General features: G+C 40.2%; 1 protein-coding gene across 11 annotated transcripts in view; it reads right to left on the bottom strand.

Annotated features, from left to right (window-relative positions):
* The window catches only part of OXR1 (oxidation resistance 1), a 239,046-nt gene that overhangs the window by 52,004 nt on the left and 160,521 nt on the right, over positions 1-26,521 (bottom strand). For 7 of the 11 annotated variants that reach the window (XR_008211428.1, XR_008211429.1, XM_052704675.1 and 4 more), the window contains one exon: positions 3,815-3,897. Coding sequence is in view for 9 of the 11 variants with exons in the window: in XM_052704675.1 (XP_052560635.1) it covers positions 3,815-3,897 (83 nt within the window). In the remaining 2 variants the exon portion in view is untranslated. Of the gene's footprint in view, positions 1-3,814; positions 3,898-11,678; positions 11,700-15,237; positions 15,386-15,852; positions 16,082-26,521 lie in introns of those variants that run through there. The other 4 variants (XM_052704677.1, XM_052704681.1, XM_052704679.1 and 1 more) reach the window with 3 other exon arrangements.

Genomic DNA, 26,521 nt, shown 5'->3' with positions numbered 1-26,521 from the left:
GAATATACAACATTAAATAATTGCTCCTCAAAACGCATTCCCACTTGACTGTTCCAAAACTCAAAACTAAACTCAACACTGACCTAAAAGAACTTAGGAAAATGAATACTTAATTAACATTTTCAAAGTTACATCACATCCTACTGGGTCCCTTCCAACTCAGAATGTACTCTTCTGAACACATTACAGGAATTTCAAGAACGCCTAACTGATAAAGGAGCAAAGTTTTTTAAATACAGAATAAAGTCGCCCTGTAACAAGTGCTACAAGCACCATGTACTTCAAAGACTATTATACTTCGACTGAAAACAGTAGTTTGGGATACCAAATACCAATACATTACTCCTTGCATTATTACTTACTATAAGCAATATTTTTATATATTATAGTATCCTAAAGTCATATCAAGATTTGAAAGCAGGAGTTGAATAATTTCCTTCCATACAGAATTTGTTATCTTTTTGTCAAAGTGCATTTGTCAGCCTGAATTCATTAAACATAGCTACTGCCAAAGAAATGGCAAGTTGCTTTTTTAGAGTTATTCCTGCAATTATGGTAGCTCTTCGTACTGGAAGCTGCCATTAAGGTACACAAAGCAGCTAAAACCTCTTCTGGTATTTCAGGTGCAAATGGCTTCTGCACTACACAGTACTACATGATCACAGATATGCATAAATCACAGCATTCTCATATCCTCCTTTTAGTTGGTACCAAAGCAGATAGCAAAAAAAAAAAAGCCAACTAGACCAGATATTTACAACTTACTCCATACACTACAACAAAACTGACAGCCAAATCACAAAGGATAGTAGTGTAGCTTTGCTACAGTGGGGAGCAAGACCTTCTAGCCAACTGTGTTGTGTAACTATATAAACAAGTCCCTATCCTTAGCTTCTACCTTCTGTAGTTATTTACATATGTATAAAAATAAGCATGAAATTCTAAGCCAGAAAAGCAGATGTTATGCATATTACTAGCTAGAGCAATAGATACTTAAGGTCCACATAGCCTGTTTTACTTTTCTATCACTATCCAGATCAAACACCCTTCAAATCCCCTTGTCCCATTTAACCATAGGTAACTCTCATTAGTCCTTATTTCGTATGATGACTGTTACTTCTATCCACATTTGTCACAAACCAGTACACAAATACCTTCTTTTCTGCCAGATTAACAGTTGGCAAATTTATTTTAGAACTTTATTTAAAGGATGCCATCCGAAAGGATTTGGGAAAGCTTGCAATGATAGCCCACATTAATCTAATCAGATTCAACAAGACCAAGTACAACACAATGCAAGTGGGTTGGGGCAATCCCAGATATGCCTACAGACTGGGAGAAGAACACATTGAGAGCAACTCTGCTAACAAGCACTTTGAGGCCCTGGTGGATTAAAAGCTAGACATGAATCAACACTACACACTTGCAGAAGTCCAACAGTATCCTGGGCTATGTCAAAATAGAGGTGGCCAGCAGGGAGAGGGAGTTGACTGTCACCATCTGCTCTGATCTCATGGGGCTCTCCCTGGCGTACTGCATTCATGTCTGGTGCCTCTAATGCAAGAAAGATGTGCAACTGTTGGAGCAGATCCAAGAGGAGGACTACAAAGATGATCAGAGGGCTGGAGCACTTCTATGAAGGCTGAGGGAGCTGGGCTTTTTCAGCGTGGAGAAGGCTCCAGGGAGACACCATTATGGCCTTCCATCTTATAAAACAGGAGAGAATATTTTACAGTCTGACAGAAGGTTTTTTTGTTTTGTTTGTTTTCTTTTAAACTCAGAGACTAATGAGGCACTGGAATAGGTCTAACAGAGAAACTGTGGATGACCCATCCCTGGATGTGGACCAGGTTGGATGGGGCCCTGGCCAACTGATCCAGTGGATGGCAACCCTCCTGACAGCAGAGCTGTTGAGAGAAGAAAACACCACTGCCAAATGCTTCAGCCCAATACCAGCCAATATCAGATTGTGATACTTATCTACTAATTTTTAAAAGGCATAGTTTCTCTAACATGTAATTTCAAGAAAGACAAAGTCTTCAAATATCACAAGTACACCACCAAAACCAATTTTAAAGAGCTAACAATAGGATAAACAAAGTAGCACACTGTTACTGTGATGCACACTTTCTAAACAACTCAAAAACAAAAAATTATGACAGCAGCAGCTCAGGAAGTCAGACAAGAACATAGCCCTGGCTTTGGAATGAAGCATCAAGAAAAAAAAAAAAAGTACGCAGTTTATAGGAGTCACTCTAGAAAGGCACACATAACTTCTCTACTTTCAAAAAGTGCATTCAGCCAATCATTACAATTCCAAATAGTCATCTGAGTTTGAAATCTAGCAAACTTTGACCTGTTTGATGATCACCATAAAAGCACTTGCTACCTGAACTCCCTGAGATAAGAATGGAAATTACTCCTAATTCTACCTTGAGTAGCTGCATTCATGAGCCACTGTAGTTCTGTTCTCAGCATCCAGACTAACTTGCTGTTAACTAACACAAACAAACTAGTAAAGAATATCTCGAAGCTGGACTCAGCACCAAAAAACTACAAAAAGATGAACTGAAAAGAGTGACAGTTCAGTGGTAATAACTCTGGCTTAAGACTGTTTTAAGATTCTGCTCTGCTATACACTTGTGTTTTCTTTAATTGATAGCAGACTCTTCTCATGACTGTTTCACATACACTATGTTTCAGAAGCTTATTCACTATTTTAGGAGAAAAGCACAGCCTTTATTCCCCAGAGTTGAACAAAACCAATAGAAGTCACATTTACCTTTCCTCAGTAGCTAGAATTTAAAAAGCTGAAATTTGTTTTGAATTTCAACTTCAATTCTAGCCCATACTAAAGGCTTTCTTAAGCTCCCAATTGGAATCAAGCTAATGGAATGCATCTTGCTTTAATACACATTCTCTGACTCTCTCCAAATTACTGTCACAGACTTCATAGTCATTAAACCGTATCATTTCAGTTTACTGTAGCACTAAGAGTTAAGTCTTCCTTATCTCCTATTCTTATAATAAGAACGGCAAAGAAATCAAATAAAGCTATTCATAAATTCTCATTTTTATTTTACCCTGACCAGCTCCAAAAGCATTTAAAATAACCATGATAGGCTTCTCGCACTTTAACGTTAACACTACAAAAATTATTTATAGGTTTATTTCCAGTGTATAACACAAGACAGATAACACTCACTTCAGTTTCCCTTAGTAACCACAAACGTGAAAAGCTGACTGCAGTACAGTTTGAGGGTCATTTCAAGAACAGAACAGGCAGAGAAAGGCTCCATTTTCAGATACTGCTGGAGGATGAGATCTGTACTGCAAAAGGTATGGATCTATGAAATTACTAGAAGGCAGCTGTAAGGTCAGTACCAAAATACAGCCAACCTTTCCCTACCCTGAAAAACAAAAAAACCTTCATTCTATTTTTTCCCCTCCTGATTCCCACAATTCATTAGCAGTGCTGAAAGCAGGCAACATGCACGTGATTTTAATTAATATTATTTACTGTTTCTAACTGGCTAAATGGTTCAGCTTTACATAACATGCTGATTAGTCCGGTGTTGGCAGTTCATTTTTTTTCTTACGAAAAAAAAACCAGAAAACTTATGAAGAAGGGATTTAAAAAAGCATTATTCAAGTACTACTGGCTATCTAATTGCTCATTTAATTTAAAAAAAACGTCGACTACACAGATTCTAAGATTAAAGGCAATGCATATCACCAGTTTGCCTATATTTTGTAAGAAACTACATCTGCACTTGGTTTGCAATGACATTTTAATAATCAAGCAGCAACTTACAGAATATTCAATCGTCCCTTTAGGCTTTTGAAAAGACATTCGTCGCCCATCTTTCTTGTCTGCCGTCTTCTTCTGGCCAGTGTCTGAAAGAAATTGAGGCAATGCGCGTGTTAAATTCATTTTCCTCTCAGCACTGTCACAGGCTGCTGACTACAGCCCCGTGGGCAGACATCTAATTCACTGGTTACACAGCTTGCTCCCAGTGATTCTGTCTAACAGAGAGCCAGCTGCTAGGATAACGACTTCATTCCCTTGCAGTGCTTTAAGTATTTGACCAATATAAACCACCGATAACTAGGAATCAATCAACAGGCTAAGTACTTGCTAGCATCCAGGAAGCTATTAAAGAAGAAACACTAAAGAGGCAATCTACCCCATTAGACTTCTGGAAGTACTGGTTTAATCGGTTTTCTATTACAGCCAGTCTGCTTTTGTCTAGTGGGCAGGTGGTCTGGAATTCTGGTGTGTTTGAACTTATCAGCTTTTTTAAGCTGCATGCTGTTTGGTAAGGACAGAGTATTTAAAGCTTTTGTGTGAAATGAAGTGCATTCATATTTAAGTTCAGAATTATCTTGTTTGTAGCAAACACACCCTATGAATAAACAGTAAGATACTAAATAAATAACACAAGAATACTCCTTTTATTGCTGCTTCCTATCTAGATGACCTCCATTTCATGAACCAATCAATAATGTGTACTTCAAGTATATTCTAGTTTTTGACTGATCAGCTTGATATCACCATGATTAAGACAACAGAAAAGTGTATTTGCATGACTCAACAAATTATTTAATACTATATCTTTAGAAAAGGTTATTTTAATATATCCATCTACGGGCAAGTGTGGTTTTTTTTTTTTTTTTTTTTTTTTTTAGATGATTCTATTAAGTTGCACCTCTGCTACAGGGCTTCCATCTTCAACAGTAGTATATCTGCTACATAGGATCCCAAATTATTTAATGAATGAGATGGCATGTTTCCATGCTGCACTGACATAAATTACAGTATTTTTCAAAACATTCAAATTTCTATTGCCATACCTGAATATGTTCAGTTGAACATTTCAAAACACCTTGAAAACAAGAAACAAACCTTACAAAACATGTTCTTCTGCACTACCTTACCACAGATACATTGAGGGCAGAAAGAATGCTCTGCATTTACTTAAGCTAATACGTAAGCTTGACGCAGATTTGCAGTGACTCCTACACATCACTGTTTTTAATTGGTAACCTGACACCAGCACTGGAAAAGAGACTGAAGAATGCTTGTAGGAATCCTCTTATCCCAACTCCCCCAAATTCATACACAGGTAGTTAGTTGAAGCTATCAAGATACAAGAGAAAAAGGAATGCAGCACAAATTGCTTAGGAAGTTCTGCAGTCACAAAAAATAAAAAGCAATCTAAAACTTCACCAAGCTTTTTACAACTGTAACAGTACTAAAGTTGTGGAGGACCACAGTAAAAGCAACTTCCAGCAGACAATGTTAAGTACTTTACAAGGGAGTTGTCATACAGCTAATCCCACATTTTGTATGTACACAGGTCGCTTCTAAAGCAACGCCTCCTATTTATTTCCATGTAAACTTATCAGACACAAACAGCACAATAGCACTGACAAAGCAAATTCTCAGCTACAAACAGTATGTTTCAACACAGCCACCACCACTACCTATGCATTATCGCCAGCCATGAACAAAAACCAGCATGCTGCATTCAAATCTGCACCAGCCGAGGTGACACACTGTTTTACAGCTGCTATGACAGTGTCATTTCTTAGGGAAATTTTTCCCACGCAGTCCATCTTTCATCAGCCCAAACCGAAAGGAGTCAAAAGGCTCTGAATCTAGATTATGTGGTAGGTAGGACAGTCCAGGCAAGATGAGCAATGTGCTCCACTGTCTTCCAACTGATACAGGGCATAGGAAGGTTCAACCTCTACTGTCTTATCACCAACACTCACCCCAACATTGTTAATCAACATAATAAGGTAAAAGCCATTAATTTCAGAGCAGCCCTCATATTAACAACTAAGTGAGCAAGAATGCTTCCATACTCACAAGATAAAATTTTGATATATAGACTAATTATGGTTACTTTTAATAGCTGTGATCAATAATGAAGATGTTAAACCTACTTTCAAACACACTCTAGGAATTCTGAGTCTAAAAAACTGTAGATTGGCATCCTGGCATCTTCATTCAACACATTAAAATGTACGTCTTTCATAAATTACTATTTGTATCTTAAAAAGAAAAAAAAAAAAAAAAAAAAAAGCAAATATCTAAAAGAAATGCTCTCTTCTTCCAGATCAAGCATTTTCTTGCCACAGCTCCTACCTGACCTTGCAGAACAGGCACACCCTTGGCAAGGTGTGGAACACTGCTAACAGCCACCAGACCTGTAGCTGTTCCAAGTTTTCCAATCTTATTAGAACTTCACCAGCAGCCTCATTTTCTGTCCACAGCAGTTCAGCTCAAATACTCAATATACAAAAGTCAAAAGATGCAGTGAGACAAAATGAATTCATTCAGGACCCCGTACATATCTTCAAAATTTATACATTGAGTAAGTCTCTATTAGAAGAAGCACCTTTACATGCCACCAGTAGCTACAAATAGATAAATCCTGTATATAAAAGTGCTGTATACACACACACACACACACACTCATTTGCATATATGAGTTTTTTCCTCCCTAATCCATACCTGCTTTTCAAAGCAGATGGACTCACTGTGCATCACAGACTTCAGTGCACTCGTGTCACTTAAGAAAAACAACAGCAACCAGGGCAGGGAAAAAACCTGCTGCAAGCACATGTAAGGAAAGCAAATCCCACAAGATCTCACAGCACAAGGTACCCAGAAGTACATATACTTTTTTAATTTCCTTTTTAAATGTACATTCCCTTCCATGCCTAAGGCAATAATTCGGACCCTTACTTCAGTGCTCACTTCAATTCTTTCCCTCTGTGATAGCACTATTTCCTGCTCCCCATTTGGATACAGGATGCTTCACTCCTGACTCTGATGTAACTCTCCTGAGGGTAGAGGAGATGGATGCAAGTAGCACTAAGCTATGTTTGTGCCAACTACCTGGCTGGCAAAGCATAGGACACTGATATTTAGACTCCAAATCTCCATCAGTAACAAATGCTTAAACTATCTATCTGTACACTGAGAATCTGTACATGTCACCAAAAGTGTCATGAACTAAACTAGGTGGTATTTCAACTACAGAAATGAGCCAGAATAGCAAAGACAGGCTTCTATATCCCTGATGGCATATTGTAAAGCATCCAAAACTCTCACGCTGAATGAGTGGGCTATTTATTTTTCAGAGGAAAGTCAAATAATCTTTCAGCCATCCTTATATTCCTAGTGCTCTAAGAGGCAAGGGAAAGCTGAAACAACTGTCAGAGCAGGATGCAGAGGTCTGAGAAGACCCCAGTACCAACGTGAATCAGTCCTATCTTTTAATTTACTTCTCTGGTGAAAACACTGTTTCACATGGGCTCATCTTAGTAAGATGCACACAACCAGCCAACAGTAAGCCTGCTGGGCTACAAGAGACTGTTGTTCTCAGAGCCCAAGTGTAAGAAAGAACTGATCCCATTAATCACACTGTGTCATGCAGGACCTCAGGAGACAGTGTATTCAGGAAGTGCACTTGTTAAATGTTATCAGATCTGCAGCAATAGTGCTTCATACAAACAAAACTCAGAACTGTTTTCTCATGACTGTTTATAAGCATCTAAAGAGCAGGAGTCAAGTTGATGGGGTGGATTCTTTTTGGTGATGAGTAAAAAGAGAGCATGGGGCAAAGGGCAGGAACTAATGCAGGAAGTACCATACTAACACAAGGAAGAACATCACTGTCAGAGCGACTGAGCACTGGAACAGGCTGCTCAGAGATTGAGAAGTTTCCTCCTCTGAAAATACTCAAAGTCTGCCTGGATGCCAACCTGTGAGATCAGGGAACTGCTGTAGCAGGGGGTTGGACTCTATCTCTGGAGGTCCTTTCCAACTCCTACAATTTTGTGATTCTGTGAAAAGGAGACATTTTGTAACATTTGAGTTGATGCTTTAATTCTAAAATGCTCTTCAGTAGGACTGTCTCTTTACCACACCTTGAAGTCGTGAAGCAGAAGAGTAGGTGTCACATCCACAAATAAGAAAGTATTTGAACTGTGTAGGACTTGCAAGACTAACACTAGGAAGATACAGAGGAGAGTCTGCAAAATGACACCAGACCAACACACAGTGTGAATGCTGGATACAAGTATACAGAAACAGAAAATGAGATGAGCAGAGCAAGAGAACTGTGAACACAATCATCAACAGAAGTAGAGAGCAGGACTCTCATTATTCCTATGCATTTGTTTATGCAAAGTAGGAAGAAGAATTTTAGAAACATTATGTTTGAGGAACAAAGAGTTTTAGATAATGGAATTTGACCTTCAAATAATCAACTGAATAGTTAATAACAGTTAACAAAACTTTAAGACCACTTTCCAGGTGAAAAAATTAATAAGCTAAACAAGCATCCTTGGAAATAAAGCAAGCTGAACAAGTCATCAATTAATCGAAATTATTTGCAATTAGTAGCTGAGCTTATTAGGATCAAGAAGATGGAAGTAAAACTTTTTTATTATTATTGCAAACAAGAACTGTTATTATACATTAGATTTGCATGAGTTTAAAAAGAGAGGCAGAGGCAGCAGACTCGTTAAATGCCTGTCAAGGGCAATCTTCTGCAGGATCTTAAAAACCACCAAAAAACAGACACAGAACATATGGGGTAAAGATTAAGAAGTGAATCACATAAGGAAGTAAGAAAAGTAATCTTGCTTTGGAAGATGCTCTAATATGTTGTTCTTTAGCACCATGTGAAACAATTTTCGAATTGATATAACAGAGGAAGAATTGATAGTATAGTTTATTAGTTTTGTTCCACTCAGTAGCAATTAGATCTTTAAAATCTTCTTGGTTCTTTATGAAAAAAAGTTTAAGAAATCTTTATAATCTATAAGGCTTGGAGACACGTTCCCCTGCCCCCTCGAATTTTAAACAGCAGGGGCAGCATCTCAGCAGAGCTTTGCTTCCACAGTTAGAAAGTGACTACTATTTTCAGTTATCTCTCAATGTCTTAAGGGAGCTGGAGTAGGCTACAAGATGCTATGAGTTACAAGCTTGCTAGATGAAGTTTCAGCAGCCCAGACCAAGGCAGCCTCATAAACAATGCCCTCTTCAGTCCTCTTGCTTATGCTAAGCAGCTGCTTCTCACACTGTGATTCAGTCTTTCCTAGCCTGTCACATTCTCAAAAACCTTGATTTTTATCACTGCTCTCATGATTCTTTTTTTCATTTCTCCTCAATGAAGAGTCCCAAACTAACTGCGTGTAAGACCTTGTTAATGCTGCATCAGCACTTCAAGCATTACATAACAGCTCTTTCTTACAACACAAACTCAATGCCAATTCACCTGTTGATCCCTGTGGTAACACAGTGTCCTCCTTCTGCTATCCAGCTGGGAGTACAGCACTTCAGCAAAAATAATAAACCACACTACTTGAGGATTAAAAAAAAAACAAAACAAAAAACAACCAACAAACCACATTCAGCAGAATCAGATTTAAGGCATCCTGTATTAGCAGGGCACTTCTCCAAACTGTAGGAAGACCTACAGCCAGCTCCACACACAACCCTTCTGTCATTTATGCCACACTGACTTTCTTCTGAAAGAATGTTTCACAGTCAGGGTAAACAGAAATGCTTCAAGTTTCCAGATTATGCCACAGGATGTGTTAGTAAGCTTCCTTCCCTGTTTTCCCAAAGTCCACATATATAGTTTAACACATCAGTCTACACAGCTGCATGCTCCACCTACTGTAAAACCTTCCTGCAGATCAAACCTATGTGACAACGAAATATGCAAGTCAAAAAAGTTGAATACTCTACTAAGATGGAAAACAGAGTCAGAAATGCTTGGAAACGAACAAATTAATTGCCCTTCACTTTCAGATATTTGTACATTGCACACCAAATCAACACAATTGCACATATGCAATTTGGATAGCAAGCAGCAAAATAAATAAATAAATAAAAATCAAGCAATCTTTAGGCCAGATTTTTATGACTTTACACTTGGCCTTTTCATGTTTAAGATGAAGGCATTTCTATGCTGCGTGTGTCCCTGCCCCTCAAGAGCACAAAATCAGGTAGCTCATCCAATTGATGTTGCAGACTTGTGCTCCAAAACTGCTCTGCAAATATGTAAATAGATCTGCTATGCATGTGAAATCATAATCAGTGCTTCAATAGACACCTCACTGTACACATGAACTGAGGGGAGCAGTCAACATACTCGAGGGCAGGATTGCCACTCAGAAGGACGGAGACAGATTGAAAGGGACTGAAGGAAACCTTATGAAGTTCAGAAGCACAACAGTGCTCTACATAGGAAAGAGTTCCATGTGCTATGCAGGTCACCTTTTCATGTCTGACCCCGACAAAATATCAGCTTTAAAACTACTTTAACGTTAGAAACTACATTTTTATCTTTTTCCAGTTAATTCTTGCACAGCACATTAAAACAAGAAGCACAATACAGTCAAAGGTTATGTTACTAGAATGAATTGTACCTAGATTATAAACTAACCATAAATAACCAGAACACAACACTTCAGTAAAACAGCTCATATCAGAACCCTATTGTGTGGTAAAGACTGGATTAAAAATTGTCAACTATGCCAAAGACTAGCTAAAGGGAAAAGAGAAACAAACTAACAGAATAGAGGGATATACTAATGAGTTCCCAATGGACTAGTCTTAAAAGCAATTTAATCACGCATCACAGAACAGACTTGGAAGCCGATAGCACATCAATAGCAGAGGAAGATTACAGCAACATGAGGAATTCTGCAGCCAAAAAGCCTGGAGAAAGCAAATAAGGTGAAATGTAACAGTACAAAGCACAGAGTGAAGCAAAAGATCATTTAATATCACATATGCAAGGAACACAATTTCTGATACAAAACAGTGGCGCACAAGTTGAAAAGACTGTGCATATATTAACATATCACAAGATGACTGAGTCATCAGCCTGATATGTTCCAAGATTACATTTTCTTCTTATGCCTCTATCAAGTGAAGTATTTTCAGACGTGAGAGAGAAGCACTGATGTCTTACTAAAAGGTGCTGGTACATTTTACATATACATGCTGATCTAGATGAAGTACAAGAAAGCCTGGAGAATTGTTGCTCCTCAATTCGAAGCTTCTACCATGTTTTATCACAGACCTGTTAAATTTAAGTTCCTAGAAGTTAAGTACGTGAGAAAATAACCGACCTCTTCTTTTTTAAAAGACATTGAATGTTATTTTATTACTGCTTTATCCCAAATCTTACAGTAAGACTTGACAAATATGCTATAACTCTGCCCTTTTTATTTCTACTGCTCTGCTGCTACTCCACTGGAGTACAGAGCAGGTACAGGACACATGGCTTACTGGATATACTGTGCATTGTTATCAGTCGAGAGCTGATATGACAGAAGTGTCAATAAATCCACAGGCCACTTGGCTGAAATATGAACAAACAATTGATCCCAGGGGAGAAGACAACACAAGGTCTTCAAAAAAAGGCAGCAAGAACAATTCCCCTTACAGACTGAGCGAGAGGATACTCTGAACTAGGATTTCTGAATGACTGATCCTCATTTCTTCAACTTCCGTACTTAAAGATATACTGCAGGAAGTCAATACTGCTTCTGATGTTTGGCTCCTCCCTTCACAAATGGGCCGCAGACATAAGTGAGAGGAGAACACCTAGGAGGGGCTATGAGTAATAGACCACTGTTACCTGGAAGAAAATTCCTCAGTGCAGCTATTCCATACTCTGCTTTAAAGCAGAGGTGCTGTCAACATCAAATCGCATCAGCTGGGGATTGGTTGAGTCAAGGAAGTAAGACTTAAACTGATTTAAATGTGTATGTCCTGATCTAAATGTGTATGTTTGGTGGCCCTGCTAGGCAGGGGGGTTGGAACTACATGATCCTTGAGGTCCCTTCCAACCCGAGTGATTCTGTGATGGAAATTAGCCTGTCATCTGTACCAGTCATGTTCTACCCTCCTAATGAAATTCTTTGTACTGTCTAGTTTAAACTTCACAAGTCAGAACTTGCTGCCCCCTCTTTTATCATCTGTTACTACTGAGAACAATCACACCCCCTTAAATCCCCCTTAATTGTTCCTGAATCCTTCTGCCTCCCTCTGGGCTAGGCTGAAGGCCTTCTCTCAGTCCCTCATAAGTCATGTAACTTAAACTGCTAAACAGACTGGCATTCTTCTGCTAGACCCTCTACAAAATCTCAGCAGCCTTCTTGAACTGTGCTGCACAAAGCAGGATACAGTAATGCATATGTGGTCTCACAAGAGCCAGACAAAAGAAGCAAAATAATGTCCTTCACAGTGCAAGCCACGCTCTCTTCTGTAGCAGATTAAACAAACGGCATATTAAGTTATAAGACATGCTGCTAGCTCATTTCAGCAAGTTCTGTATGAATTAAACTCAAACCAAACTGAAAGTTCAAGTTAATAATTCTGCAGTGAAGATAATCCTTAATCACACATTCCCTAAAGCCTCAAGTCACATACTAAAGCAAATAAAAACGCACATAACTTCACTATATGAACACCTATGACACATAGCAACAGACAAAAGCTACACAGCTGCCAAGCTGCGTGGTGCAGTCAACATACTGGAGGGAAAGGATGCCCTTGGGACCTGGCTTGAGAGGCGAACCCATAGGAATCTCATGAAGTTCACCAAGGCCACGCACAAAGTCCTGAACTTGGGTCAGGGCAATCTCAAGCACCAAGACAGAGAATGGACTGAAAGAGACTGAGGAGAAGGTTTTGGAGGGGTGTTGATGAGAAACTAAACATGTGCTGGCAACATGCACTTCCAGCTGAGAAGGCCAATGGTATCCTGGACTGCATTAAGAGAGGTGATCAACAGGGCAAAGGAGGAGATTTCCCCCACCTACTCTGCCCTTGTGAGACCCCTTTGTAGTCTCTGGAGTGTGTGTACTGGGAACATCAGAGCAGAGCAAAACAGATGTAGAACTGTTAGAGCAGGTCCAGAGGAGGCCACAAGGATGCTCACAGGATTGGAAAACCTCTCCTGTGAAAAAAGACTGAGTGAGCTGGAGTTGTTTAATCTGGAGAAGGCTCTGAGGATACTCCACTTTCAGTACCTAAGGGCCTTTCAGTACCTAAGGGGGCCCACAAAAAAGCTGGGCAGGGACTCTTTACTAGGGAGCATAATGACAGGACATGGAATAATGGCTTTCAACTAAAAGAAGACAGGTTAAGATTAGATACAAGGAGGAAATTCTTTACTTGGAGCGGAGTGAGGCACTGGTGCAGGCTGCCCAGAGAAGCTCTTGATGCCCATCCCCAGACGTGTTCAAGGCCAGGCAGGGTGGGGCCCTGGCCAACACCATCCAGTGGAAGGTGTCCCTTCCCATGGTAGAGAGTTGGAATGAGATAACCTTTAAGGTTTCTTCCAGCCCAAATCATTCTGTGATTCTAAAATTCTAAAATTCTGTTCTAAATTTTCCTCTCCAAATCCAAGCCACACATACATACCAGCTCCTTGTAGAAGTTACCAATGGACTATCTTTAGGAGTGCTACTGTAAAACTTACGTGGCTTTTCCCCCACCCTCAAAAATGAACTAGACACTGAAATTACTGGTAGCATTGGTCTTGAAGTTGGATACTTCCTCTAGAGTTTGTTTCTCTTTGCCTTTTTTTTTTTTTTTTTTTTTTTTTAAATCTTCTACCACACTCATTAGTGGACAGAATGTATTTTTAAAGTTACTTCACATGCACGGTTGCATGACACAAACAACATGAACTGGTCCAACAGGTTTACAGCCTCTTAGGGCACTATTCAGTCTCTCAACCTCACCTTTCTCCCTTCCAGGAAGGGACAAAATCTGTTCAGCACATACCTGAAGGAGGATATAAGCTCACAACAGCTATTACAATACAGCATTTGACCAGAAAAAAAATGCAGGAGCAGAAGGGCTGGATCCAAAACACTGCATAGACACTTGGAACAGTTAGAATCTGCCATTAAGTTTTAGGTTAGCTTCACAGTAACCACCTTTGACTTGAAATCCAACCTCTCCTTTAAGTATTGTAATTGCTGCTACAGCTTTCAGAGCACATCACCACAGCACAGGCAGATTCCAAAGCCCAGCAAAATACTTACTACATGAAAAATTCTAAATTTGATGAGAATTTGCTTCTGCCTCTAAGTGACCTAGATCATGTGAAGGAGACAGCATGGAGAGCAAAGACCTAACTGTCTCACACAGCACGGGTTAGGACAACTCAAGGGATGTTTCTGTCAAAAAGGAATGTCCGATTCTGTGCACACAGAAATCCATTTTGTATTTCAGAACAGCAAGGATCCTTCACTAATGCTGACATTAAATATTACACCATACCAATATTTTGGGAAATACACTCCATGCTCAAAGCCAGAGGGGGAAAAAAAAATATTAAGCTACAGTCCAAACTAATCCTTTGCCCCTGAGTAGGAGGGGAAAAAAAAAAACAACACAGGAGCTTCTTCCTCCAAGTCATCATGTATTACAGGAGATGCCACAGACTTTTCAACAGCTGAACACCTGGCCTTAAAACTGACTTGAAGACACCTGAAGAGTTTTACTGTCATTTTGCATCCACAAAAGAATATTAGCAGTCTCTGTTAACAAGCCTTCAACAGTTTGTGGAGGACGAAAAGGTACTTTAATCTCATTGCGGAAATACCTTGCTGTCTTCTTCTCATCCTGTTCCTTTAGATGGGGGAGAAATAAGGCAGAAAATGTAGCACTGTAAACATAGCCAGTCCCTATGATCCTTTCTGTACAGGTATGACCCAAGACAACAAGAATAGCATCATCTACATCTCACTCTGCACAGGCACTTAACTGTTGCATTAAGATCTTGTTTCTTACCATTAAAAAAAAAAAGTCCTACTTACAGTGTGATCATCCTCTTAACACTGAGCTGCTTGACACTGAAAAACTGAAAACACTACTTATTGTAAACTACCCTGCAGACTTCTGAAAGACATTTTCACAAGCAGCTTTATACAGCTTCTTTCCAAGCAGTCCCCAGCCACACTGCTTTTACCAGTTAAGGCACAGGTTGTTTCTTCAGCCCTGCCTGTAGCATTACTTCGCTGGAGCCCTCACTGCCCACACACCCGCGTGCACACACGTTGCCCACACCTCTGTTCCTCGCGGCACATCTTGCCGATCTGAATCCCTTACAGGCAGCACAGTGCAGAAAGGGGGGAGATTTGAGCAAAGAATAATACAGAAGTCCCTTGCTGTTTCCTCACCGATCCGGCGGGCCACCGAAAGGCAGATGTACTACTTCTGATCTTCCTAAAGTACTCCTGCAAGTTCCCCAGAAACACGTGGGAACCAGGAACTGCCCTGCGCAGGAGAGAGCGCACAACCGAGCGAGCCCGTGCTGCGGCCGCTTCTGCCCCAATCAGCAGCACCGCAGGCAGGCGCGTGGGAGGCGTGAGCGAAAGCGAACACCGCAGCGCTGCCACCGCCACGAGGACCCGCGGGAACGCAGCGCCGGGCAGCCCCGCCGGGGCAGGTGCCGAGGCGGCCGCCTCGCGGTGTGACAGCGCCAGGCCGCGGCCTCCCTTGGCCGCCCTCTCGCCACTCCCCAGCCCGGGGCCGCTTTCCAGCCGGCCCTCGCCGCGGCTCCGCCACCCGTCCGGCGAAGCTCCGAGCGAGGCGGCGGCAACGCGCGGCCCGCCCCTCCTCCCTCCCGTTTTCCCGAGTCGGTGCCGGGACGGACCCCCGCCCCGCTCCGGACAGGCCGCGCTCCGGGCCGGCCCCGCCGCCGGGCGGCAGCAGGGAGGCGGCGCGGCCTGGCGGGGCGCACGGCTCTGTCCCTCGGCCGGCCCGGCCGCTCCCGGCCCCGTCCCCGCCGGTACCTGGCGCGGGCTCGGCGGGCTGCGGGACCGCACGGCTCACGCCGTCCTGGAAGCGGACCTGGCGGAGGCCGCCGGGCACGGCCGCCCAGAGGCGGCTGGCGGTGCCGCGGAGCAGACGGCCGCCCTTGCCAGTGAAAGCGGTGAGGTAGTCCATAGCGGAGGGGCTCCCGACAGCCACGGAGACCACCGGCAACCCACACGCTCAGCTCCGCACGGCCGCCGGCCCCGCTTCACAACTTGGGGAAACTTTGGGGCTCGGCCCCGCCTCCATTTAAAGGAGCCGCGGCGCCGCCGGAGCTGGGCGCGGGCGGGCCCGGGCCGCCAGCGCGGGGCTGGGAGGTGCGGCCCCGCGGGAGCTCCGCGCCGTGAGGGAGCGGCTGCCGCCTCAGCCGGAGGACGCGGGATGCCGCCCCTCAGGGCGCCTCCCAAAGTGACTTCACATCCCGGTGCCTCGGAGTTTCTTCGTTTTTCCACAGATGCGCTCCGGGCAGATCTCGGAGTGCCCATCTGCTCCCAGCCAGGCTGCTTTCTGCCTGCCCCAGAGCTGACTGCTGGCAGCCACAAGCAGGAGCAATGGATGCCTGGATCTCTGCTACCCTTTGTAGCAGAACACTTGGGACACTAATTCCCTTTAACGTCAAGGTACATGCACCTGTGAACTTATCTGTAGTTCAGAGGGTTTGGTTACACTGTGCAACCTCCTTGCTGTACAGTGATGTGCTGGTTAGCTTTCTGCTGACTTTAAACTTTCACACCTCTGCTCCCTTTCACTGAAGAGGATGAAAATGATCCCTGAGATCACAGAATCACAGAATGGCTTGGATCGGAAGAGACACTAAAGCCCACTCAGTTCCAATCCTGTGGTGTGAGCTGGGTGCCACCAAGCAGATCAGGCTGCTCAGGGCCCCATCCAACCTGGCCTTTAATGCCTCCAGGGATAGGGCATCTATCCGGGCAGTCCTCTAACAGCTATAGTTGTCAGGATACTTCACCACTGCAAAAGCAAGACCAGATGCTACACTACATGCTTTTGCCTTAGATCAGCTGTATTTCTGACACTTTCCTGCCACATGGGAAACCACCACTGTGCTGGTCCAGCCAGGTCCTCCCTGCATTCATATCAGTGGTGGTGAATTATGAGGCCTCACTCAGCCTTTCAACTCATGGAACCACTTCAGACTTGTAGTAGAACTTAACATAGTGTATGTACAAATATTTCTTTATTTTTGAAAATATCATTTGATTTGTGGTGTTCATTTGAATACTTGCATTCTTGGTGCACACTCTTCTTGGAACTTTCAAGGTTTAAAGAAGTCAAACCAATTAGAGCATATTCCAGCTTTTTTTTTTTTTTTTTTTTTTAATAGAGAAAAGTATCTCCTGCATTCAGTTTCATGAGTGACATCTGCCTTAAGATGTGTGTTCTACAGATGGGGAGGCCAGAAGTAAGATTACTATATTTACTACCTGTGCCATAGACATTATGAACACAGAACAGTAAATTAATGTTCTTATATTCCAGTCAGAGCATGATACAATTATATGCTACATCTAGCTGCAAATGAAAGCATTGTTTAATAAAAAATGCTTTTGTTGAGCCAAGTCTATTGTGTGTAGGCAGAACAGAGGAACAAAGTGCTGAGCTATCTCAACTCCTATTCACTCGTAGCAGCTGCTCAATTAAATCAGAGTTTAACGTCAGCATTTTGGAGTGCTGATTTCTGAGGGTTACTTGATGTAAACAGTATACTCAAATCAACTCCTCTACTACTAAAATCAGTTCCTACTCAGGAGATAACGACGTTCCATTTTCATTTTCTCCCAAATAAAACATTTCACTGAACTAAAATGAATTTTCAGCAGAATTAGCTCCTCCTCACCCTCACCCCTTGCCCTCCTCTAAAAAACCTGCCAGTAGAAATGAATGTGTGATCTGTCAGTTCTGGAATTAATGAATAAATCAAGAACTGCAGAGTCATGCACTACATGGTCCAAGTACCACTAGATGTTTGGTATATAAACTATCCTGCCTACCAGATTTCTCCTGCCCTAAACACTGTAATTAGTTTTCATTATATTTCAGTGTTTCTACTGTTGGCAGTGAAAAAACTACAGTCAGTCTTTTGCTCTGCTTATTCTATTTTAGAGAAAATATACCTATGTTTTTGCACCAGAAATAAGCTTAAAACTGATGATCAGGTGCCTTGAAACTTTGAGCTGGCTTGTCCACCAGCATTATAGCCACATATGCATCTCTGTTATTATTTCCTTCTATTGACCTATTCAATGAGCAACATATGTCCTTTTTGTCATAAAACTAAACCAAATGTAAGTATTTTTGTTAATATTTATGATAATTTTTACATTTTAATTATTTTACAATTAAATTATTTTAATTTGGATTGATCTTGAACATCTTTACAGATCAATGTTCCTTCATCATACTGCCTTTATGTCCTCAGTGTCTAGAAACAACAGTTTTTGTGAATATACAAAGTTCTAATAAGAATTTCTACAAGAACTTCCTATATGATCTCTGTATGTGCAACATGACATATCCTTAGGATTATTTTTTAGCCTGTGGTATTAGTGCCAAAAATGTATCTCTGTTAACTCTACAATCACTTAAACATTGCTATCCGAAACAATGAGCTGCTTCTACCTTCCCTCTATTGTTTGTGCCTGTTACCATGCTACCACAGAATCACAGAATGGCCTGAGTTGAAAGGGACCTCAAGTACCTGAATCTCCAATCCCCCTGCCACCATTAGTGTGAGCACCAGTATCCATTTGGCTGGTGAGTTAATTGTACAGTAAAAATGATCCACTTAAAAGTATTTTTTAGTTTAGTGGAAAGTAACTAAGCATATCTATGTTTGTATTTTTTTTTCCCCTCAAGGTTAATATTATCAGCAGCTAGATCTCCAAATCTGCTTCACGCTGCAGCTATATGTAAACACTCACAGAAGCAGATATTATAAAGCAGACAGCTGCATCTTAAGAGAACTGACAGTGTAAAGATAAGAGAACATGGATCAGTTTTGATCAAATAAAAACACAACAAGGAAAAAAATATTTTTAAAGTCTGAAGGTAGAATTGTATGTAGAAGTACTTTAAAGGAGAAAAAAAAAAAACAAAACAATGATGTCATAGCAAGTGTTACTGACGTAGAATTTCTCTGGGGACAGATACTGGGGACAGTTGCTTGTGAAATTCATTCGTAATACTTTGTTAATTGCAGTAACTAATTCCAGGTAAAATGCCAGTAAATGTGCAGTCTCCTTAGGTCTCAGCCACTCACATGCTTGGTGTACAGGATATGGGCCTCTTGCTTTCTGTCTTGCCAAAGTTTTAGCATTACTAAGCTGCAGATCAAAGGACAGAAGCACTAACACAAAGCCTCTATTTTATCTTGTGAGAAGCAAGATTTGTGCATGCTCTCTGAGATGAGAAATCATGGTTTTGGTAATTTGACAATCAGTCAGAACCAGTGTTTGTATATTATTTGATGTAAGTAACACCTATATGCAACTATGTAATTTTGACAGCCTAACCAAATGCCTCAGCACCCATTCTGGAGGCACCTATTCTCATTTGATGCTATGATGAGGCTGTTTGCCTCTAAATTACCATCTCTGGTCAAGATCCTATCCATTTACATGGTTGCAAAGCCTATAATGAGTGACTAAATTAGGGATTTGAATTAGAACATGAATAAAAGCATAACTTCTCTTACTAAAAACAGATTTCATTAAAAACTAATGTAAAGCAAGAATCATTTTTTTATAGTGCAAAAGATAAACTCTTAGGAGAGAAATTCATGGGCTGCAGTTTGTTTCCAATGCTATTTCAGTGAAAAATAAAGCAATGCAGAATGAATATGCATTCGCTGAAGGAGGAGCTAGAACTGAGGCATGCAGAACTTCCACATTCTCAGGTGTATTTCCCTATTAAACCCTTTAATTTGAATGAAGAAGTATGGAAGTATGTAGTTCTAGAAGTAAAAATGGTTACACAAATTGATTTTTGTAAAGGTCCAAATAGTTCCAAAGTTCAGTGTTACTATGAACTTGGGAGAAGGTGAAAAGAGATAACCAGTCGGTGGCACCGAGTAAAGGAGTCTATTGAAAGCGGGTTATTTCCTGAGAACCATCAGCCAGGGGTGTCTGTCCATATAGGTTTCACAAAACTACATTCTCCTCTCAGGTGAGATGCTGAGCAAGAAGGCAGCTCTCATTACCTACATAATAGTTTCAGAAATGATAAACCTGGCATCTCACACTTTAGAAATAGGGCTATACTTCCATTTTTTATAACAAGCTCCCTGTGACATTAGAATGAAATGGGAGATCAGTCTGATCATTGCTGATCATTGTTCCACAGGAAATGGAACACTGAAAGAACAAGACAGAATAAGCAGGGGGAACAAGGGAATTTGCAGTCCTTTGTTGTAGGCTGCTGCACTTCAAGTATAGCTTATATATCTGCTTATTCCTGAAAAAGCAATGAAAAAGACAGGACTTCACCACAGCCTCTCTTTTAGAATAGTTACTTTCTCAGTAGAAAACTAAGTCTAATTCCAACTTTATTAGTAATTCAAAAGTTTCAGTAAGGCTTTCATTTCTTTTTGTAGAAGCTATATAATGAAGGTACCACAAGTAGACGTGAGGTTTCTCCAGGCTGAGGAGAACATCTGGATAGCACCTCAGCTTCACCCTACAATGCACTTCAGCACCAAAGCCCTCAGTCTTAAGCACTGCTCCTTACATTTCATTTCATGATATTTAAGTATCGTAACATTCCTTGTGTTTAGTTTTTTGTCTTATCAAATGTAAGAAGTTTTTAAAAGTCCAGCTACACCATCTGACCTACTTGACCTTTGTCTGTATTGTGGCTACAAAAACTGTGCATGTCTTTGCTTGTTAGGTTGGTATCTAATGTTATTCATGTCAGACTATTTATACTCAGGGCAGCCCAACAAGTCCTTTTGCATTCTTACAAGAACCTCTGAGAGGAGAGCAACTTTTGCTTTTCTAGTCATATTTGAATACTCTATACTGGCATACACATCATAGTGATGAAAATTCATATTAAGAATATGAAAATCTACAGAAATAAACATAAAATCAATGAGCGTATTTTACTCCATAACATATGCTTAGCTTCATTTTTCAAAATAGTTTGAGCAGATTTCAGAAGTATTCCACAATTTTTGATGCTTCTGAGATCATCGAATTTCAGCTGTACGTGGACTGAATTTTCACATATTTAGGTAAATAACAACCTCTGTTTCCTTCAGTTAATTACATTCCCTGAAAAATTATATCCCATAGTCACTATCCAACTCCAGTTTAAGTGGCAATTAGCACTACGAGAATGTGTATTCTAAAACTAAATCTATACTTTCCTTATTTTCCCAAAGAATATTATGTATGCTCGGATGTAGAAATGGTCTATTCTACAGTAACATAGGACAGCATGTGTTAGAATATCAAAGATACAAACATGGAAGTTCTCAAATTTGTCTCTGAGGACGAGTGCAGATCTTGTTGGGACTTTTCCAAGTTTATGGCAGAACTTCAGTTTCAAGTGCAATTACACAGCTGTGCATATAGGCTACCATATCAAATAAACAGAAAATGACCTCCAGATCTTCAGTTCATACTTACTTGGTCTAGAATAGCTTATTATGAAGGGTACATTCTGTACTGTTCAGGGAATTTTATAAAAATTAACGTGGACCCTAAGAAATATGCATGCACACGCATGCATATGCAGGCGTCCATGCAGTTTAAGGAAGCTCACCAGGTAGAACACTAGCTGAACAAAGTTAATTTTCTGTAGACACAGATGTCTCCCCATCTTCATGTTATCATCTTATTTTTATCTTATTTTTATCATCTTATTTACTATCTTATTTTCTTCTTTCATAGTATGTTTTGAAACTGGATGAGGAAAAAACTAACAATGTAATTGATGACTCCATAGTATTTACTAGTTAATCTCATCCTCCATAGACACATGAACTATTCAAATGATAAATGTTGTTTATGAAAGCAGATCAGAAAAGTGATTATCCCCCAGATAGTGAATCTTAGGCAGAAAGGCTCAACATTCTTTTGCTTTTTGCAGAACAACTCTAACTGTTCTATCCTTCACAGTCATTAAATGCTTATCATGTTTTTAATGGACTCTGTCCCCGTAAGGAGGTTGCTGATACTTGCTCAGAAACGACAGAACCAGATTCCAACTGTCCACAGGCCTCTTTTCACTATTAGATTGGTTCATAATAACCTAAAATGTCCCATTGGTAGGATACTTACTGTTGTCGAAGCTCAGTTCCATAGCACGCCATTTCTGAAGGCTATGCAATCTCAATGAAACCAAGATTTCAAATCAAATCATGGATTCATAAAAAATGTTTTAAAATCAGTGTCTTGTTACCTCATGACCAGCTGTATTTTATGTATTCATAGCAAGATCCACATATTTCAGAAAGCCATACTCCTGCCTTGAGGAGAAAAAACCTCACGTCAATAGCTGAAGTAATGAAAAGGTTCTCCGTCTGAAGATACAACTGACTGCTCGTCACATACTCACATTATATTCATTTGGCACTATATCAGTTTCCAATGCAGAAGAGATTCTGCTTTTAGTTCTAGATTCTGAGTTTTAATTGCAACCTAAGATACAAGGAGATAAAGGGATCCTTTCCATGGATCTGAACAAAATGTTTCTGCTCAGAAACCTGGAAAAAGCAGAGTTAAGAACAGCTGATTAACCGCTTCACAATGCCAGTTCTAAGTGGGAATGCCATCTGAAGTAGAATGATATTCTTGAGATAAATGGGCCAAAAATATCATCAGATATTATCAGGAGCCTGAATAAGGCTAATGGCAACAGCTGAGCCTTCTGGCTGCAATTTTATTCCGGTAATAAGAGCTACTGATTCTCTTTTTTACTTGCTCCTGCTTTGGCAGTACATTCTAAGATTAAGTATTAGTTGAAAAAGAGTGAATTCTGTTCCGTTCTTTGTCACCTGGTATTTTTGTTGTTTTTTTGTTGATCTTTTCCTTAAGTAAAGTAAGTACATGAAAGTCTCCTGTACATACCTTTTCCTGAGCCATATAAATCCATGCAGGACATTCCTGAAATATTCTTTTGAATGAAACACAAGAAGGAGTATGTTGATCTCAGTAGGAGGAAGTTCTGCTTCTTCTTCCTTGTTAAATCTTCCCTCTTAAGCAACATCTGCTCTCTCTCCCTCCCTCCCCCACTAGCACTATATCACAAGCATATGCCTGATTCATTTGCTCCAATAATATCATGTATAAAAACTGCAGAGCTTACTCACTCTGTCCTTTTGGGGTTAATGGCTACAATTTATCCTGAAAAATCAGATACTTTGCTTTTAGCTAGCTAAATCATTTGGAGGCTGTCCATTACTGTATTATCACTGAATTAAGAAACTATTTTATTCACATTACTTGTTGCACCCAGCATTTCACAGATTTACATTACCCTCCTATCTCCCTCACTCCTTAACATCTTGTCCTTGATTACTGCTAGTTTCCCCCAGAGATGATTTGCACTGTTTTCTCTCTTTCATTCAGTCACATTTCGCTGCAATGCTGTATACAACATTAAGAACCTGTGCACATACACAGCTGAACAGATCCTGTTTGCCTCTGTACTGGCTGTGTCTCAGAACAGTGGCTCACTGAAGAAAGATGTAGTATACCAGCAGTGTCCTAACCGTACTACAGTACAGAGTACTATAGAGTACTACAGAGTCAGTAGAGTACAGCTGTCTCATTTTTGTTCCAGAAATTGGAATGGTTAGCCCAACTAACCATTGCACTGTTACTGGCACGGTGCACTGCTGAAGAAATGAGGTACTAAGATCAAGTGCTAGGATGATGATCTATTGCAGATCTATGCAGGGCCATAAAAGTCAGTTACACTCTGCATAAAATGCAATTGTTTAATTTTTAATAGTAACCCTACACATCACCATCTGATTATAAAGGCTCAGTTCTTAAATATGGAGTACTAAATATGCCACTAAGTTCTTTTTTATTTGTCTCCGTCAAGCGCTAAAATTACAGCTGTTTTTGAAGTTCAGTAGTGCTGATATACTCCTTACTGCTGTAATTAAGTATCATCTTTATTAGGAGCCTGAAGAAATAGAACTAAAACTAAGATTTTAGACTTGCTTTAGAGCAGCACTAATTTTCCTTTCTTTGCAGAGAAAGCTTTGGTGGACTTGGTAGTAGTGAAGAGCCTCTGGGGCTACTCAAGACTTCATGAAGAAATTAAATTGTAATACAGTGATTAGACATCTGGATCAGTGCAATAGCAATGTATCAACAGAAGTTTTAAGTCTTGGTTTATGAAGTCACTGCTTTTCTTTGAAGTATTGAAAGAATAAGTGGATATGAATAATCAGTTGATAACAGCATATTCATTTTCCTAGACAGCTTTCCAAAGTCTCTCACCAAGGAGACAACGATGTTGTAGGATGAGAGGGCTCATGTTTTAATATCCTCTAAAGTTCAGTTAGCAAGAGGTTAGATTTCCCAGCAAAGGAAGAAAAATTATCATGGTAGCCCAACAGAGATCCATGCTTTCCAACTCGTTAATTATTAGGCAAGGAGGAAAGAACAAGAAAGTGATGGAATTTGTTGATGACATAAAGTTATGCAGTAAAGTCAAATCTCCTGAAAAAAACAGAAAAACATTTCATCATACAGTTCATAAATAAAATGGTGGTTGAAAATAGCTGTTGATAAATTTAAAGATGTTTTTCTTCTGAGTGCATGACTATGTTTACATACACATGAGAACAAGCTTTAAAATGAAATATTATCAAAAATAAACGTATTAAAATGTCAGCAGAAATCTCAAAATCAAATATACTATTAGAAAAATATACTGTTATGTGACTATAAATTCTTTTCATGAATATAGATTGATAACTGTCTCAAAGAAGATACAATGTACTTAGAAACTGTGCAGGAAAGTGCAAGACGTGTCAAGATGCTACCTTGGAAAGTGGAGAAAAATACGAAGTAGGTAAGTAGAAAATTTTTGTACCCTTTCTCTCTCACAGTAAGAACTGTGGGGACCCAGTTAAATTAAATGACGTAAGATTTAAAGAAAAGGAAATATTTTGTCATACAAAATAACTGAATCACAGAATTCATTTACCACAGGACACTGTATGCCAAAAGTATGAATGATTCAGAAAGTAGTTATGAAAATTCATAGAAAGTCCTTCAGGAGCCATTAAGTACAAAAATATCGATACAGACTCTGGCTTTTGGAAGTCCCTACACCACAGACTCCCTAAAGTTTGGAGGACATACTGGTAAAGTGTCATTCCACATTCGTTCTCACGTGTATTCTTTCCCTAATTATCTGCTACCAGGCACTGTGGGAAACAAGACACTGAGCTGGACGTGAGTAAAGCATTATTTGATCTCATCCTGCTCAGCCATTCTGATGCCATGACACTGCTCTAGAACCAGGGAAAGTCCTCCACAAGTTCTTTTCTTTGGTCATTCGCAGTGTGGAGGGAATGACCTATACAAATCAAGGAAGCTCAGAACAATCAGTCTGGGGACCGAGTGAGGGACAAGACACCTCAACTGTTGCAGATGTTGAAGCACAAAAACTATCACTCGGCCTTCATGTGTTGTGAAGTGTACAGAAGTTGGTGTGGCTTCTTGGTTACCTTACGCAGTTAACTGGAAATGTCACTCATCCACTGCCAATGTTGGTAACTCATTAACAAAGTCAGGAACTTGTATGGAAAAGAACCCAAATACAAGACATTTTTAAACGTCTGTGCATGAAGGGCTCAGAAGTTGTACTTCTACACAGTGAAGCAAATTTGGAAAAAAGAACTGACAGGCAACGACCAGATTTTGCCAACATTCTAGGTATTTTACAGTGGCCATAGACAGCCTGAGAATAAGTCTGCAACTCTGAAAGGGCAGAGAATGAATCCTAGAGCAGCTTCAGATTTAACCTAACAAATATCCATCTGTGTTGGGGCAGCTGCCCTGCCCTGCTTGCTGGCAGCCAGGGAGAGGAGCACGTCCACACTTTGACTCCACAGATGTTGCTTCGCAGTCCATAATACAAATAGGTGGCACAGGACAGCCACAGCATTTTTCATCCACATGCACATACACAGTAGGTAATTTTTTGGTTTTGAAAAAAATAAAGTGAATCTATGGAATTTGAGCCTTTTAGAAAGAACAATCTTATTTTAATTTTTTGTTTTAGTTTAGCAATCCAAAATAACATCTACTGTCATGGAAAGTTATTGTGAGGAATGGGAGAACTGTGACTGAGGGATTAAGTGGATTGCAGATAAGACTATTACTGAAAAAAGACCATAACAATCAGGAACAAAAATTAACCTGGACGCAGACTGTCATCAAGTGTAACAGTCTAACATCCCATACCGGACTTAGTACAAGATGATGCTTCACCAAAAGGCAGCAGAAGCAAAACCAAAGATTTGCATGCTGAAGACTTACATCTTTGTTATTCAGTCCTTTAATAAGATATACATTTCCTAATTGTACAAGACTGAGCTAAAATATTTTTCAAATACCATCAGAGGAAAAGAATAACTTTGCTGTTGATGGACAACAC

The sequence above is a fragment of the Tympanuchus pallidicinctus genome, unplaced genomic scaffold (assembly GCF_026119805.1).
Source record: "Tympanuchus pallidicinctus isolate F22 unplaced genomic scaffold, pur_lepc_1.0 scaffold5, whole genome shotgun sequence".
Taxonomy (NCBI): domain Eukaryota; kingdom Metazoa; phylum Chordata; class Aves; order Galliformes; family Phasianidae; genus Tympanuchus; species Tympanuchus pallidicinctus.
The sequence above is the reverse complement of the archived record's forward strand: the minus strand, read 5'-3'. Positions and strand labels throughout refer to the sequence as shown.